At 36.8% G+C, this 16,882-nt stretch overlaps 1 protein-coding gene across 7 annotated transcripts in view; it reads right to left on the reverse strand.

Moving 5' to 3' along the window:
- ELAVL4 (ELAV like RNA binding protein 4) overlaps positions 1–13,693 on the reverse strand; it is a 151,978-nt gene extending 138,285 nt beyond the window's left edge. For 2 of the 7 annotated variants that reach the window (XM_073593574.1, XM_073593571.1), the window contains exon 1: positions 12,748–13,273. In XM_073593574.1, the coding sequence (XP_073449675.1) occupies positions 12,748–12,864 (117 nt within the window). In that variant the 5' untranslated portion in view covers positions 12,865–13,273. Of the gene's footprint in view, positions 1–4,668; positions 5,115–5,487; positions 5,936–12,747; positions 13,274–13,309 lie in introns of those variants that run through there. The other 5 variants (XM_073593568.1, XM_073593567.1, XM_073593569.1 and 2 more) reach the window with 4 other exon arrangements.
- Positions 13,694–16,882: the final 3,189 nt, after the last annotated feature.

The following is a 16,882-nucleotide window of genomic DNA, read 5'->3' on the forward strand; positions in this document are numbered from 1 at the left end:
GACTTTACTTAGATACCATCTTTTTTTTTCTCCTTAAGACTTTTTAGTCTGTTACTTATGGTAGACTTTTATGGTCATCCACAGCCTTATTTTGTCTGTTGGCTTTATTTTTTTCCAAATAAAAGCTAATATTTTACAAAATATTGGACAGACATCCTAACACAGGTTCAAGTTATGACTTCTTTTTGAGAAATAATCTTTTCCACATGGCCGATCCCATAGTAAAAAAAAAAAAGGCACACATTTAGCTAATCGTTTAACCTTCACGTGCTGTCACCTTTGTGGATAATTAGTCAACCTTGAAGACATTTAGGAGCACAATGACAGAAGGGGGAGCTATTTTTGGATGCCCCCCCACCCCACTCCAGCATGAAATCAGATGTGTGGGTTTTTTTGACCATACCCAGCCAAATTCAATCTCTGCCTAACCCTAAACACCCTAATGACATTGAAAAAAATACTGCATTGCAGTGCTCGTTCTACACATCTATGCATTAAACTGTCCCATGAAGAAGACATGGTGTGTGAAAGAGACGGGAAGAGCATGAGACTAAGTCTAGTAACCATATAACCTCTCAGGGGATTTATCTTTCTGTCTTTCTCTTTCTTTTTTTTTTCTCTTCATACCATATGCACATTCACAGTCATTTTACCCAAGCTGGCTAAACACACAGCAGGGATGGGACACCTACTTAGATGAACAGCCTACAAGGCAAATGGGATAGCTAGTTGTGATGCTGAATGCAGGACCTATACAGCATTCATGCTTCATCCTTTTGGCACACAAAGAGGTAAAGCAGAAAAAGGAGGGGGGATCCATGCAAATCAGCGGCTGCTGTGAGACACTGATCTTTTCAGAACAAAGAGAATCACAGAAATTGGATTTTTAAAATTCACAATAGGCAGCAGATCCTGTTGCTGCAAACAGAAAGGCTACGGTCAAGCCTTGGGCTTGATAGGAAGGGCTTGGGCACATTTGGGCCTTAACGCATCCATCAAATTGTTGGGATTTATTTAATAAGGCAGTTCAGGTGATGTGCCAACTGCTACTACTCCTAACAACCAATCCGGCTTCCCCTTCTATTAGATGAAAGTGATAAGGACTTTGAAGGATGACTACTGATTGGACGCTTTTGGGCTACTGTACTTTTAGCATGAGTTTTTGTCTTATGAGTTAAACATAATCTCTATTAATATTTACGCAAACACCATAAGGTGTAAAAAGACTGTATAGAGTACAAACGCCATTGATGGATCAGGGCACAAGACTTCATAGAAACTTCTACAGTGCTTTGGCCAGGGGCAGGCAAAAAGCAAAGGCATGGTGCAAAAATTCATGGCAACCAATCCAAATTTATTTTTATTACTTAGACTATAATAAATGTATTATGATACAGGAAATATATTTAGGATATAGGAAATAAAACATCAGTGTTGCTCTACACACTGTGTTACTGAATAAACCTGGATACATATGATTCACAATACACAGGCAACTTGGTAGGATAGTAAAGTATATCAACTGCTGGGTTAATATTGCAATACCAAATCAGCTAAGGTAATTTGTTTTAAAAGAGCAGAATGCTCCAAACACATCAGTATGTTGTATGGTTGGTTCATGTAGGTTAAGTTTTTTTTTTTTTTTTAAATTACATTGGAATATTTTAGTAAGAAAAACACTATTTCAGTAAGCCACTGCAACTAACAATAAATCTGACTATGCATAGTGTAGTAACCTATAGGAAAAAAAATCTGACTTTAGTTTATTGTGGTAGGATCAGTTCAGAGATGCTTTCAGATTGGTTGCTATAAGTTACTGTACTTTGCAAGCATCACTGCACATATGCACTGTGTCCAAAGCTGTAGGTGTTGTATGCATGGATACTAGGGTTTCTCTCAATTGCTGTAATTCCAAGTTTCCCGTCTTTTCAATCCTTCGATAGTAAATCCTTGATCATACCCCCTATAGAGCTTGTGATTGAGTGTCCTTTCTCAGACACTATAACACAATTACCTGCACACTGACCACAGAAACCAACGCTGCGATCAAGCGAGCTGCACCCGCGCTATATACCAACTCATTTCAAAGACGGCCAAGCAGCCACCAATATCCTCCAAGCTTAACTGTTGGAAAACTCAAGTTTCAACAATGCCTTCCATCAACATTTGAAATATGGAGAATCTACTTGTTATACTTTAAAAAAAAAAAAAAAAAAACACCAGAAAAAACATCTGTCCTTTTATGAAACTTTGAAACATTTGTGAATTTGAGTTGACTGTGATTTTCTTAACCTCCCTTTTCCTTGGGAACCTTTGGTTGACTTAGAGGCAAGAGGCAAACAGGAAGTATCTGGCAATAAGTTAATCAAAGCGCCATTAAGTTTTCCACTTAAAAATGAGCAAGTGGTGGCATGAACATAAGGCGGTCGGCACTAAGTAGCCACAGGCACACCTGAGAGTAATTGAAAAGTGATAATATGCATAGTTTAAATACTTGTACAAGTTGAATGGAGGAACGGATGGATAGACAGGTAGGAAGAGAGATTAAAAAATGGACGTTATCAAAAATACACATGTATTCACGCATATACATATACACACAGCCAAGATCATACATTCAAACATACACGCATATTCTTGTATATAGGTGACATACTCACAAAAATTGTCCTACATACTGACATGTTTACCAATACTTATTGTATGATACTCTACTGTAACCAGTAAGGAATGTCATTTGACAATGCACTTAATACATGTGTTGAAATAGCAACACTTACACTATCTGTTCATAGCATTATTCATTTAGTAAACAAGACATAAATTGAAGTGTAGTGTGCACCGGAGTGTAACACATCGTTTGATTACAGGGTTTAAATGTCCCCTCTATACTGACGAAGGAATGTATTTCTCCCCTATAACAAAAGCCTAGATATGGATGCATGTAAATGGATTCTTCTAACTTTCATTTGATATTTCACAGTTGGCACACAATGAGTAGAGATTCCACAGGAGGGTACAACCTTTTGTGATAGAACAAATATAAGACCATAACTATGAGTACATGCTATAAAACAAGGTGATACAGAAAGCCATGGCTTGTGGAATATATACATTTCTATATTTGGTACGGTACTACTGTTCAAGTCTAACACTTTAATCAAAACTACACCGAAAAAAGATTTCCTTTATATGGACAACCTCAAACCTGAATATACCACGTGTATTAAAAAAATAAAATAACACAAAAAAAAAGAAAATATTTCCTTTATGGACAACCTCAGACTCGAATATACCAAATGTATTATAAAAAAAATAAAATAACACAAAAAAATAACAATGTGTTCTTTTAAAATAAATTGCATCAAAAAGGTTTATGGTAAATTACTTTAAGGCCAAATGTAAAAATAATTTCTATTTTAAACTAGTGATGACTTCAAAATTCAACTTTGCATATTTGTTAATTATTTTAAAAAAATTAAGTTTATTCCTGCATTCTGGGAGCCATCCATGTTTGTGACCCATAAACTTAAAACAAAAGTGTTTTTTTTTTTCTTCCTTCCTTGAATGATATAAAATATACTCCCTGCTTAGTATGAAACAGATGCTTAAAAATAGTGTTTAGTGATTCACTGTAAATCTGTGCTTGAGCTGTAATTAGCACCTATATATACAGAGTAATTAAAGTTGTGACTGCTTTAAAGGAGAGCAGATAATAGAGGTAACCCCAGTCTTTTTTTTTTTTTTTTTCACGCCGCTTGCTATATTCCCAAATGATTGCCACCTGCTCCCCTATCTCGCCTCTTTTCCTAGCCGTTTCCTCGGCAACCTTTCTCTGGCTTCCCCTTGGAGCGATAGCTTTCACTTACAATGCTCCATCTAATCTTGTTTGTTTTACACCCATCAAAACAAGCAGACAAAGACAATTCCTTGAGAATGAAGGCACTGGGTGGGGATAAGGAAGCTTCAATTTGCTAGAACTGGAAAGTATCTTTAATAATTTTTATTTTTATTTTTTTGTAAGATTGCAGTCCAGGGCAGATTTGTAAGCGGGGTGGGGGGGTGCAAGGAATCGGAGGGACACAGAGCCCCGGGTCCCCGCAGCATTCAACGACATGCCATGCAGGTCACGACTGCGAGATTCAAGTGTGGCACTTTATACCCATTGTCAGAAAGGCACACAAAAGGAGCCAAAAGGAGCGTCAAGTAGCTACACGGTCTATGTTTTGGGCCAATAATAATAATAAAAAAAAAAAAAAAACACAGCTGTACTTATTTAACATATGTGCAATCTGCAGCGATTTTTTTTTTTTTTTTGTGCTTTAAGGCACAAAGCTTTCAACGGCGGTGTACAAAAAAAAAAAAAAAAAAAGCCGCTGACACGTCCAAAGACTCATGTAATTCAAATGAAGACTACACAGCATCAAGTAATTCTGTGATAGACGTTCACTGACATTATAGTTGTCAAGGTACCCTTCCTAGATTGGCTGCAGCACACGCTGAAGGAAGCAGTGAGGCGTTCGACAAGCTAGTGCATGAATTTCTCATTAAAAAATAAAAGGCAAGGAGAAAAACAGTTGTAAATGGAAATAACTGCTTGCGGTCTGAAATGGAAAACGGAACAAAAATTAAAAAAAAAAAAAATACAATTCTCCGCGATCCACTTACCATCTTTAAGCCATTCCACTCCATCTGTGATTATTGAGATGGAGCCTTCTAGTGTGTCACAGTGTCAAAACCAAAAAGAGCCTTATGTAAAAGCTGACATTCCTTCTTACAGTAGCGCTGGCAAGAGATGCTACGAAGGACACACGCGCACACACACACACTCTCACACACACATACACACACACACACACATACACACACACACTCACACAGGGTGCGCGCTGTAACACACGCCAGCCTCCTCCTCTTTTATGAGGTCACGGCAGGGAACTCTGAAATACAATATGCAGCATATACCAAACCCCTATAAATCACTCTCATGAAAGATTACCATACCAACTACGCAGACCAACCGAAATTAGCAGCGAAGGGTGAGATGCTATTTTTTTTTTTTTTAAAGGCTTGGTCTTTTCATTTTTTTTTTTTTTTCCACTAGATTTTGAGAGTCTTTGTGCAGAAACACAATGGTAGAAATGAAAGCTCACACAGTATCAGAGGTTAGATGGAAATGGGCGAACGCAACGCTCCGCATACTTCATAGGGTGTTTTTTTTTTTCTGTGACAATAGCTCTATGGTGTTAGCGTACAACACATAAAAATGACCTTGAAAAATTAAAAAAAAAATCAAAAAAGCATTCTATTTGCACGTGACAAATTACTCCAGAAACACACACAAAAATAGGAGCCCACCACTATGATCACTGAAGCGACGGAACACCAAGACCGCATTAACAAGAGATGCAGACAAGACAGACTTGCAAAACTGAATGGAACTTGAAGAAAAAAAAAAATGTTAAAATAAAATAATGTGCCACCTACCATCACCATTCTTAAAGGTTATTAGTGTCTCGCTGTGTGCTCCGACTTTTCTCCTTGTAATTTTTATTTTCAAGAATGCTTTATTAGGTATTTGAATTTGTAAAAAAAAAAAAAAAAAAAAAAGAAAGTTTTTTTTTTAATTTTTGATTTCTGATGTCTTTTTCCAAATCCACGAACCACCAGGAAGGAAAAATAAATAAATATCCCAACAACTCGTGTTAAATAAAAAAAAAAAAAAAAAAAAGAAAAGGAATAAATAATATAAATAAATAAATGAATTGCTAACACATAGAACAAGGCAAACAATGGAAAACAAATGAAAAATCTAAACAAAAAATAAGGAAAGAAAAAAAAAGAAAGGAAAAAAAACAGAGAGAGAGGGACTGTGATGATGCCTCTCGAAAGTAGGGTGTAGATATGAAAATTGGATACAGCCTTGCCTTGAAAATTGGCTAGATGCTTGCATGCATTTATGGGACTATCTGTCAGATAAAGACAGTATCTGATTGGCTGAGTGGGCTGGAGAAGGTGGAGCTAGGCAAGGTGCTATTGAAATTGCCTTCTATCAGGCTAGGGAGCTTAACTGTTTGCCTGCCGCAATGGGTTTCTGCACAAGTTTCTGTGACATATGTTGCTGCCGGAGCCTGGGGGTTAATTTAGGCTCAGTGACGGTCCCTGAAATGCTCTTTGTATTTGTCATAAATGACCAGCTGGGAACTTCTGGCTGAAGAATATCAGTTCACGGGTCATTCCTAGCATGCTAACTGTACTAATCCTAATTATTGATTTTAACATTACACTCTGAGTTGAATAAAACGGGGGGGGGGGGGGGGGGGGGGCAGAATCAGCACAATGATGGTGGGGAAGGAGCTCTTTCAATGCCATTTGCTGCTTTGTTTACAACCTGGGTATCATTAACAAAAAGGGCCCTGGTACTAATCAACAAGAGCTGCACAAAGAAGTATATTCAGACTAATTGTCTTTCTTTTTTATTTTAAATATAATTTTTATTTATTTATTTTTTTTTAAACACAATACAACAGCAATGATGTCAGTTACTATGTTAAAAGTGCTTTATCTATTTTATTTTTATTCATGTATTTTGTTGTGAGCACAACCAGTCTTTTTTTGCCATAATTATGGGATGGTGCTGTCAAACAGAGATGTGATTGATGTCCCTGATGCTAGTGAAGAGGTTCTGCATCAGCCTTTATGGAAGAAGCACACAAAAAGACACTAAACCTGCTGCCCCAAGACTGTAAACTTGAAGAGGACAGAAGGAAGTTATTCTCTTGACCTTGAGTCCCATTTCTTGTTGGTCAGCAAAACTGTTAATTGAATATTCGGCTCTAAATTATACATAATTGTGAATCCCTCAGGGAATAACTTGTCTTTTTTTTCTGCTACTCTGAGCATGCTGATAATATAAAAAAAGGTTTCAAAAGCAACTTGACGTTTTGGTGAGGAAATGCTGCTGTGGTTATTAGGGAAAAAAATGAAAAGTTGTATAAACTGTACGGCATGTTGTTGGCCTTTTTTTGACCACCTTGGTTTTGTTTCCTCAATTACGGGGAATGGTGTATTTCTAAAACAATAACTTCATTCATAATATAATAATGTCAATGACCAATTGGCCATTCTTCTGAGGAACACATTTTTTTGTGTTTATGGACTCAACCATTTTTTTAAAACACTGTCTTCCAGGTAGTGCTATTGAAATTGTAGGTGTCTGGATTATTTGTTAACTTGGTATGGGCCAAAAAATAGATAGGTAAGTCTTATGCTGCCAAAGTGCCCATGTTGACTGAAGGCTACATAGGTGTTTGAGAAACATTCCACCACTAAGGATCAACATGGATCCTGCAGTAATCTACAGCAACCAATCAGAATTCATTCTTCCCTTATCTCTTATCTTCTCAGAATAAATGGCTATTATAGGTTACAGCTCTTTGTAGAACATCAGTGGAGTTGATTTTCTAAAACTGGAGAGTGCAAAATGTTGGTGTAGCTGTGCATGGTAGCCAATCAGCATCTAACTTCAGCTTGTTCAATTAAGCTTTGACAAAAACATGGAAGCTGATTGGTTTCTATGCAGACTTCAATTTTAATAAACCAACCCAAGTGTCCTTTTTAATGCTTTACCAAATAAACTCAAATATATACACAAAGCTACTCATAACATAGCCATGCGTTACACATGACAGTCTTACTAAGTAATGGAGTAGCCAAGACAAAAAGATTCCTACAGCACCTACCAGGAGGACTTATGCTTCCAAGTCAAACAAAATATGCAACCCTATTTTATTAACCACAGACATCTTTGAACATTTCTTTGCATAAATGATGGGCAAAAACAACAATTCACCATTTCTTATGTGCGTATTGTTTTGCTTAATATTTTCCGTGGCGGCGCTATGATATCAGACATTCCATAATACACAAGCATTTTGTAGGATCTTTTGTTTCAAGTGATTAATGTCAGAGCGGGAAGAGATGATTATCATATAGATTTTCCGAGAAGACAAATTTTGTAGATAGATTGGGAGGGCAAAACGTGACTGGAAGATCAAATTTAGCTTATTCTGAAAATATGGCAGCCTATCAGTGCACCAGACTCTGAAGCAAAGGATCATGGGATGAGATCTGGGAGTAAAATACATGGCACAGTTTGTTTGGAGATGTAAACTTGAATTCATAGCTTTACTTGCTGATAGGCAGACAACTCTGCTTACCATATTTTCAAGCACATTACGCTAACACCATGCCTAGAAATGGTGAAATATTTTTGATAATACTTGTAAAGGTGTGACTAAAGAATTTTACACCCCAGGCACAGGATCCCCCCCCCCCCCCCCCCCAAAAAAAAAGAAAAAAAAATTCTGGCCACTCCTAATATCTGCCATATTGCATTCATCCTTCTATGAGCCTGCTGAGAGCATTAAGTCTTACAAAATCGGCAATTTCGGTAAAAGTGTAACATCTACAAGATTGTATTGACAATTTTCTTATCAGGGCTAACCCCAAAACTACTAGGCAAAGTATAGGTTGCTCTATATTTTTATATTTCATTACCTAAAGTCTGTTCCAAGTTTATTAGTGTATATGGAATTATGATTCCCTTAATTAAAAGTTAGGGCAGCTTTATGATGGCCAAAAATGTCCCTACTACTAGTTATTGAAGTATGCCAATGGTTTGGAGAGAAAAGTCTAGGCCAAAACCTTTTTTCCCCACCAGCAGAGCCTACTCATGGACTTCTAGGTGTACCTTGAGAAAGAAAACCCAGCACAGCTTGACTTTCTCTAGCAGGGTGGTCAGACATGAAAGGTTTAAAGTGGCATTACATCCAAAACCAAAAACTAAAACAATCAGTAGATGTGGTGGCTGCATTGGTTTTCTTTTTTTAGGCTTTTTCCCTTCTCTTTTCACCTGTGATCTGGCCAGTAACACACCTCCTGTATAAGGGTGCCCCAATCTGGAGGAAGGAGCACAGGGACACTTCTAGACAGCAGCATTGTCAGTCTGGTGGGAGGGGAGTGTTAGATGTACTAGCCTATTTAGATACACTAACAAATTGAAGGCAAGCTGCAGCTAACATTTTATAAGCAGTCACAGCAACAGTTTTTTTTTGTCCTTTTGGGATACAAGTTTTACAGAAATAAATAAGGGATGATCATTGTAAGAAACCCTGTTAGTAGTACTGTAAATGGTTTGTCGCAACCCCCTAACTGCTACAGCAGCAAGAGAGCTTGTTCTGTTGAAAAACAACAGACTTACTGACTGGGTTACCAGATAAAAATAAGGGAAAGAAAGCCTAAAAAAGAAAACTAATGCAGCCAAATGAGCATTGGTAAGGTGAAATATGGGTTTAATACTGATTTAAAATAGCAAAGTAGCCTCGACCTTTGGAAGAATGTACCCAATGAGGAAACCATAATAGCTCTTCAGTTCAGATGATACAAAGTTTTTGTTTGAGTATAATGACCTTAGCAAGATATCTTACTTCCTATGTGTTTCCAGAAAGGCAAAACTACACAGATGGCCTTTCTTTTGGGTGCGGATCTTAGTTTATGTCTCCATTCTGTATTGATTTAGTAACAGAATGTTTAAATTGCAGTGTATAATTAATGAGGCAGTACACAGTGCTATGGATATATTCAAAGTGCTTTAACTCAGAGCAACCAATAAGATGTTGGTTTACTCTGGTCAGATATCTAAAATGTGAAATTTGTTTAGTTTGTAACAGATGTTGAACTTTGTACATAGGTACTACACTTAACACATAGGAACCTAAAACAAGAATATACAAAAACAACAATAGAATATATGATACATTTATAACAGGCAACACAAATGGTGGCATGTATTAACCCATGCTGCCCCATTACTTATTGGTACACAATAACATAATCATCACAATACATCCCCATAAAATTAAACCCATGTACAGTCGTGAGAACATTTTGTGAACACATTTTCTTGATTTCTGCATGAATTGGGTTTTAAAATATGATGTCCTATTGAAAAATATATTGGCAAACATAGAGTGTTTTACATTTCCTTTATTGAACAAATGGTTTGATCAGCCAAGGTCATTTATGAAAATGGTATAGAAGCGAATAAAGTTAATAACTAGCGGAACTGAATTTGATGGAGCCTTAAATAAATACTTTCTACAGCTGTTAATCGGACCTGTACATTGCTTTGGAGGTATTTAACCTATTTTTGTACAAAAAAGTTTACTTTTATGCTTATTTTTGGAATGTCTTGCTTGAATGTCCTGCTTCTGATTATGACATCATTTTTCGTTTTGGCTAGAGGTCAAGAGTCTATATTAACCATTGCAAACTACATAATGTCTTTTGATGTTGTTTACATGCTCCTGTATTTTGAATGGTTGTCAGCTTGCTTGGTCCAGTGTTTTTTGAACTTTAAATCATGGACAGACGCACAGACTTTTTTGCAGAACCATTTGTTATACAAACTGGAAATGACTAATCCCTCAATGACTGAAGGAGCTCCAGGTCCTGAGGCACCATTACAATCCAAAACCATTATGCTCCCCTCCACTATGATTCAGAGTTGGGATCAAGTTTTGGTATTGGTATCCAACGTTTTTTTCTTCAAACTCAACGCTGCATACATTAACCAAAATGTTTAGCTATTGTCTCCTTTGTCCTAAGAATAGGATTGCCTTAGTGCTGAGGAACATCCAGGTGGTCTTTAGCCGACTTGAGATGGGTAGCAATCTTTTTGTTTTCTCAAATACAGCGGTTTCCTCTTTGGCAACCTCCCATGAACCATACTTGATAACAGGTGTTATCAAGTGCAGCATAATGACTGCAGATCCTTAGCTGTCACTCCAGGGTTCTTTGACACCTGCTTGGAGATTGTGTGGCATGACCTTGCATCAATCTTTGTAGGATGTTCCCACCTAGGGAAAAGAGTAATGGTGCTGACAGAGCTGCCATGTAACCGCCCTAACTAATAAAGGGCCCAAGCCTTTGGAAGCTTCTTTTCAACGCTTTTGATTTGTATGAGCTTCAAAAACTTTTTTTTGGAGATTTTCTAAATCACTTTTAATAATGCCATACTGCACATCAGCAGGACTCTTTTGCAAGAGGCACCCAACTTTATTTTGGCAGTCCAATCAATCCATACCTAAATTTATGCCTGATGCCATTTTTAAGACAATGTTATCTTAGAGATCAATGACCTTGGCGGTGTAACCTTTTTTTTTTTTTAACATGAAAGATATGGAATATTAAAAAGTGTATTGCTGTTAAACATTACAATCTATATTTATATTTGGATATGAATGCAGAAATTAAAAATAATTCAGTTTACGTGCTTCCCTATAATTGCACTTTGCTGATCTAGATATCGCTTTAATATAAACATATGCCATTGTACTTTTTCTATAAGTCAACATGTTGGTTTTAAAGGCATCCCTAAGTGGCACTATAGCTTAAGGCTACAAGATTTAAGTACCAGCATGCTGTCAGAGGGGGCGCTATCTACTAAAGCCTTAAAGTTATCAGTTAACCCTTAAGTGTTTGACAATCACCTTAAAACTAAAGCAAATATTTTACTTAAAAGAAAAACAAATAAACGACCGTACCTATAAGGGATATTATAGCCTTAAGCAATAGTTCCAGCAACACCAACATCACAGTAATAATTAAGGCAACAAAATAAAGTGCAAAGTGCATCAGGGGTAATGTATGTATGAAAGGTTTATTATTGTTATTTAGAGCATTTTTTTCATTTTAGTTTAATAATCTGCCAATATTCTAACTTTGCATATTTCTAAATATAGCTAGTCTAACTGGCCTATGGTGATCATAGTATATTAACAGGCAGGCATGTGCTATAAAATACATTTACAGCAATATATATAGATATATCTATATCTATATATACAGATCTATCTATCTATCTATCTATCTATCTATCTATCTATCTATCTATCTATCTATCTATCTATCTATATATAGATATATCTATAGATATATCTATAGATATATATATATAGCGCTTACGTTATACAACCACAAAATATACCAATACAAAATATATCAATGTTAACGCACTGTAAGATCATACTTATCACAGTTTCTCTTTTCAAAATAAAAAGTAGTAACAAATCAAGTTCAAGAGTATAGAATATTATGGTAGAAGAAGTTGGTGCCCATGTAACATGCATTTTTAAATTAAGCATAAACCAATGTATCATGGTAACGTAAATCTTCCGCCTGCTATAGGCACTATACTTTTCCATTTACAAGGTAAAAATTGCACAAATCTTGTTCTGATTGCGGTACTTGACTTGTCTATTATGCACTATGCAGTAAAACCAACTTAAATCCTTGGCGATGCTGTCTATACCTCACCTTGCATTACAGAGGCATTATCGTTCTTGTAAATAATGCATGTTTCATGGCTTTTTTTTTGCATAACATATAAAACAAGATAATTCAAGTAGGGCAAAACATAGAGTGGCTTACTACAAAGTCAAACTGGGAAAACCATTTCCTTCATCAACATTGTACGGCTAGTTTTAGGGCTTCACTCAAACTATTAACTCTGAGATGTGGTGAAGCACACAGCATTCTGCACTTGCTAGTATAATCTAGGCTCAGGCAGACACTGCACAGCATAAAGAGAAGGAAGAAGAAAAAAAAAACAAACAATACAGACACGGAACTCGTGCACAGCCAATTCCTCCAAAATCAAATCAAAAGGTGATTAGATTGCCTTACCCTAAATGAGCAGCCTTGTAAGTCATTAGTGGCAGCAGACGCATGTAAAAGAGATGGATTCATAGTGTATCTCTCAGCCTGTCTCCAGCAAACATCCTTTCCAAACGGTATGGACATCTTAACATCACAAGTAAATCTGCAGCGTCTCTTATGGTCCAGATGGGCTACACCACAAGCCAATTCAGCATTAATAAACACCTACTCTGGGCAGCTTGCAAGTCATACTTCGTACTATCATAGGCAACAGCAGTCGACTGACGCACTCATTAACCTCTATGCTGTCAAAAGGACCAGGAACGCAATACACTGGAAGCCCGCTTGGCTGCAAAGAGGTTTAAAGATCAGTGGAGGGAAGACAGCAAAAAAAAAAGATTCTTGATTTTTTTTCGATAAAAAGAAAAAAAAACAAACAACAAACCCTCTTTTTTTTAATTTGTCAAGATCAGGTTAATTTGTCTTCATTTAGGAGAAAAATTGGAAATAATTCTTCATTACAGTAGTTTAAAGTCAGCAGGCAAAAAAAAAATTGTTAGACTCGCATAAGAAAGTGTCAAATTGTTACCTCATTATTTAACAAAGCAGCATTAAGGGTCCTGGTGATTTCAAACATCTTGTCAGAGAGTAACAAAAAGGAGCCTTTGCTATGCTCCGTCTGCAAAGGGGTCTGTCCGAATTGTTCTTTTTTTTTTTTTTTTTTCCAAGAGAGTCAATATGAAGATTCCCTAGAGTTCGCACATCAGAGCTTCTGTTCAGCTTGCTGGATTTTCCCCCTGATCAAGCACGTAGAGTACAGATGGATACAGCAGCATGGACTGCTCCCTTGCAAGGTTACACTGCTACAAACATGGCTGGTGTTAAAAGTATTCTTTCAAAGTAACAATTCAAAGCATCACCACCAGGTGGTTTGTGAGCACACATGCAAATAACCTTGAGAACGAAGAGAAACCTGGAGCTTTTTGGTTGGATGTGCTGAAACAGGTATATTAACAGCTAGCACCATGACTTCTGTCCCTCCAATCAACCCTTGCGCAGCCTATCGCTTGTCACTGCCCACTAATATCCCCATCACCCCCCCCCCCCACCACCACCACCACTCAAGAAATACTTCTACATTCCAAAACAATCCAAAGCTTCATCTTATGCATCACATCAATGCAAGCCTCACAATCGTCCTATCTGCATTCTGTCCTGATGTACAAATAAACCGGTGTCCTGTTATATTGCAAACTAACACCTAATTTATAGAATCCGAGATAGGTCGGGATGTAGTTATATCTTGCCTTGCAAAAGAAAATGTCGACTGCGTTATCGCAGCACTAGGCCAGCATACAACATGGTAATGTGAATCTTTACATTCGAGGCAGTGCTATTTTCTATGCAGAACCAGTTGAGCGATTGAAAGAAAAAAAAAAAAATGAAGATTTCGTTACTGCTCGGTTGCTGTAATTGTATGTTGGAAGGGATATCTTAGATATATTCACTTTCTAATTGGTATCAAGGAGTTGTAAAGACAGCACTGAGAATAGAGATTTTGCCATTTTTTTAATGGGATGCTTAAATCAAATGTAGACTCTGTATCATGTCCTAATAAACCTTTTGATCCAAACAACCATTTGCCTACCAATCATAAAGCTGGATGACAATTCTTTTACCTTCTTGACTAGGGTTTAAATATAAAGATTAGAGTGGGCAAAACTGCCGAATGCATGCAAGTTGATCCATAGGGTTTATATATGACTGCAGCTCTCCTATATTTACTGTGTGTAATGCATTCTATAGAGGAAGCCGAATTTCCATTTTCTGTCCAATTATCTGTTTGAGCTGCTAGTAGGCTTATATAGTGAAGTGGAATGAGAAGATGCTCTTATTGAAGAAGCTCTTTGGTGGACAACGTTCTATAAGACATATCTTATTGGGACCTTTGGTAACATTAAGTGCAGTGAGTCTTTTATACTTTTGACGTCATCTCCCTCAGCCTTGAATAATAGTTGCTTTTGCTTTACTTTTTAGTACTTTTTTTATCCACATACAAATGATTCCAGATCTTTATATTAATACCCTTGGGGGTGTCTGTAGTCAACGGGCCTTCCTATACACGTTATGGCTGGATGATGCTATGTGTGTTTATATGCTTTTATACTTTAGAGGTTATCTCCCCACAGCCTTGAATAATATTTTTTTGGATTATCTTTTTGCTTTAATTTCTAGTACTTTTTAATTCACATGCAAATGCTTCCAGATCATTATATTAATACACCTGGGGGTGTCTGTAGTCAACAGGCCTTCCTATATACTTTAAGGCTGAATGATGCTATGCATGTTTGTATAACTTTATTTAGATATGTAGAAGCAAGTTAATATAGAAACCCTTTTTTTCCCTTTTTCTCCCTTACCACTGCTTCAGGGTCCCTTGGGCCAGTACTTTGCATACTAGTCATACCTTGGATATAGGTGGTCCTTGCTTGTGAGTGACTTGCTGCCTGAGAGACAGGATGGGGTGGTGATGATAATTTGGAGAGCAATGGGGTGGTATTCTGCTGTAACTACTCTTATATGAATGTAATGTAAACATTTATGTTGGAACAAATTTTGTAAACGAAATATTTTCTACAGTTTTTTTGCTTTACAGGGTGGCACAATATCCCTGAGGAAGAAGCTATTTCCAAAGTTGGAAACATGTTGGATTTCCCATTCCATTTAAACAAGCTGCAATTAGAAATTCTGTTCTTGTGCAGGAAAGAATGGTTTTTGGTAGTACCATCCAGTAAACACCCAGTATTTTATGCAGGATAAGTCAGTGTGGGGTCATCAAGAAAGAAAGAAAGGAGACCCTAGATAACACCCAGTATTTTATATACAGTATACTTACTTAGAGTAACACTGATGTTCTTTATAATCCTTTTGTTCAGATGGTGTTTTAAGAAGTATTAAATAAAGAGGTATGGTTTTATATAACTTCGATCTTTGATCATTTGGTTGCCCTTAAAATTACCAATAGAGGATTTTCATATGATATGGCTTATTTGGTTTACCAAAGAAAGATAATCCCCTTTCTCTTTAAAGTAAGTAGGCCAACACAACATGACAACTAAAGGTTGTTGCAATAGATGGTCCCTTGTTGATATTTTTAACTACAGTCCCATAGTGTTTAGTTTTGTTTTACGATTCTTTTACACATGTTTGATTGCTGACTTTTTAATTAAAAGTATAGGCACTCCTCCTTAATTCACTTTCAGACATTGTTGGAAAGTCTAGGTTAATAGAACACCTACAACACAATATAGCTCAAATCCACAGCAAGGTCACCTTATAGCATCCTGACAATGTAGCTTTATGGTATCTCAAAATGTTAAATCAATAATACATCAGCATCCTGTTTATTGTACTAATGTGCTTCAGTGAGAACAGTTCAACAATAAGCTTATATTCAAGACAGATTTTAGATCAAATGCGCACAAATAACAGTAGGTACCCTTAAACTTTTTTATTTTTCAATCATTATAAATAGCCTTTTAATTGTTGCAAAAACACAAACTCTGATCTCACTTCCAGTAGGCCATATACTTAGGTTGGGTTTCTGGGAAGACCACTTAAGCCAATGTCTAGACTGACAATATTTTTGACTTGGTCGTAAACCCCCTTTGCTTCATTACTTTATCACCAAAAAACAAGACTTGTGCATTTGATTTTAGGTCGAAATTCTTGTCTTATATGATGTATTCCTTCAGTTATCTGGAGCACAAAAAAGTGGCCTAGAATGATGATAAAGGTGTTATAGGGACTTCATCCCCAAGCTCTGCGGGCCCTGCTTTCTCCATTGCTGCTTACATCAAAAATTGAAAGAGATTCCCAATACAGGCAGGGATGGATATTGTGTAGGGCCTAAAGAGGTAGCTGTGCAAATTGTCTAGGTGTCATTGTAAGAACTTTGTCTCTCCCTGGATAAGTATCACACTATCTCATGGTAATAACACCCTTTTTGTCCTTTTTGGGTCAGATGGCAAAGGTTAAGACCATAAATTGTCTGAGATAAATGGGTTGGTTTACTAAAATTAGAGAGTGCAAAATCTGATTGTTGCTGATTGGCTACAATAAACAACACTCTCCAATTCAAGTAAATCAACCCCACAGTATT

Source organism: Aquarana catesbeiana, linkage group LG07 (genome assembly GCF_042186555.1).
Source record: "Aquarana catesbeiana isolate 2022-GZ linkage group LG07, ASM4218655v1, whole genome shotgun sequence".
Lineage (NCBI taxonomy): Eukaryota > Metazoa > Chordata > Amphibia > Anura > Ranidae > Aquarana > Aquarana catesbeiana.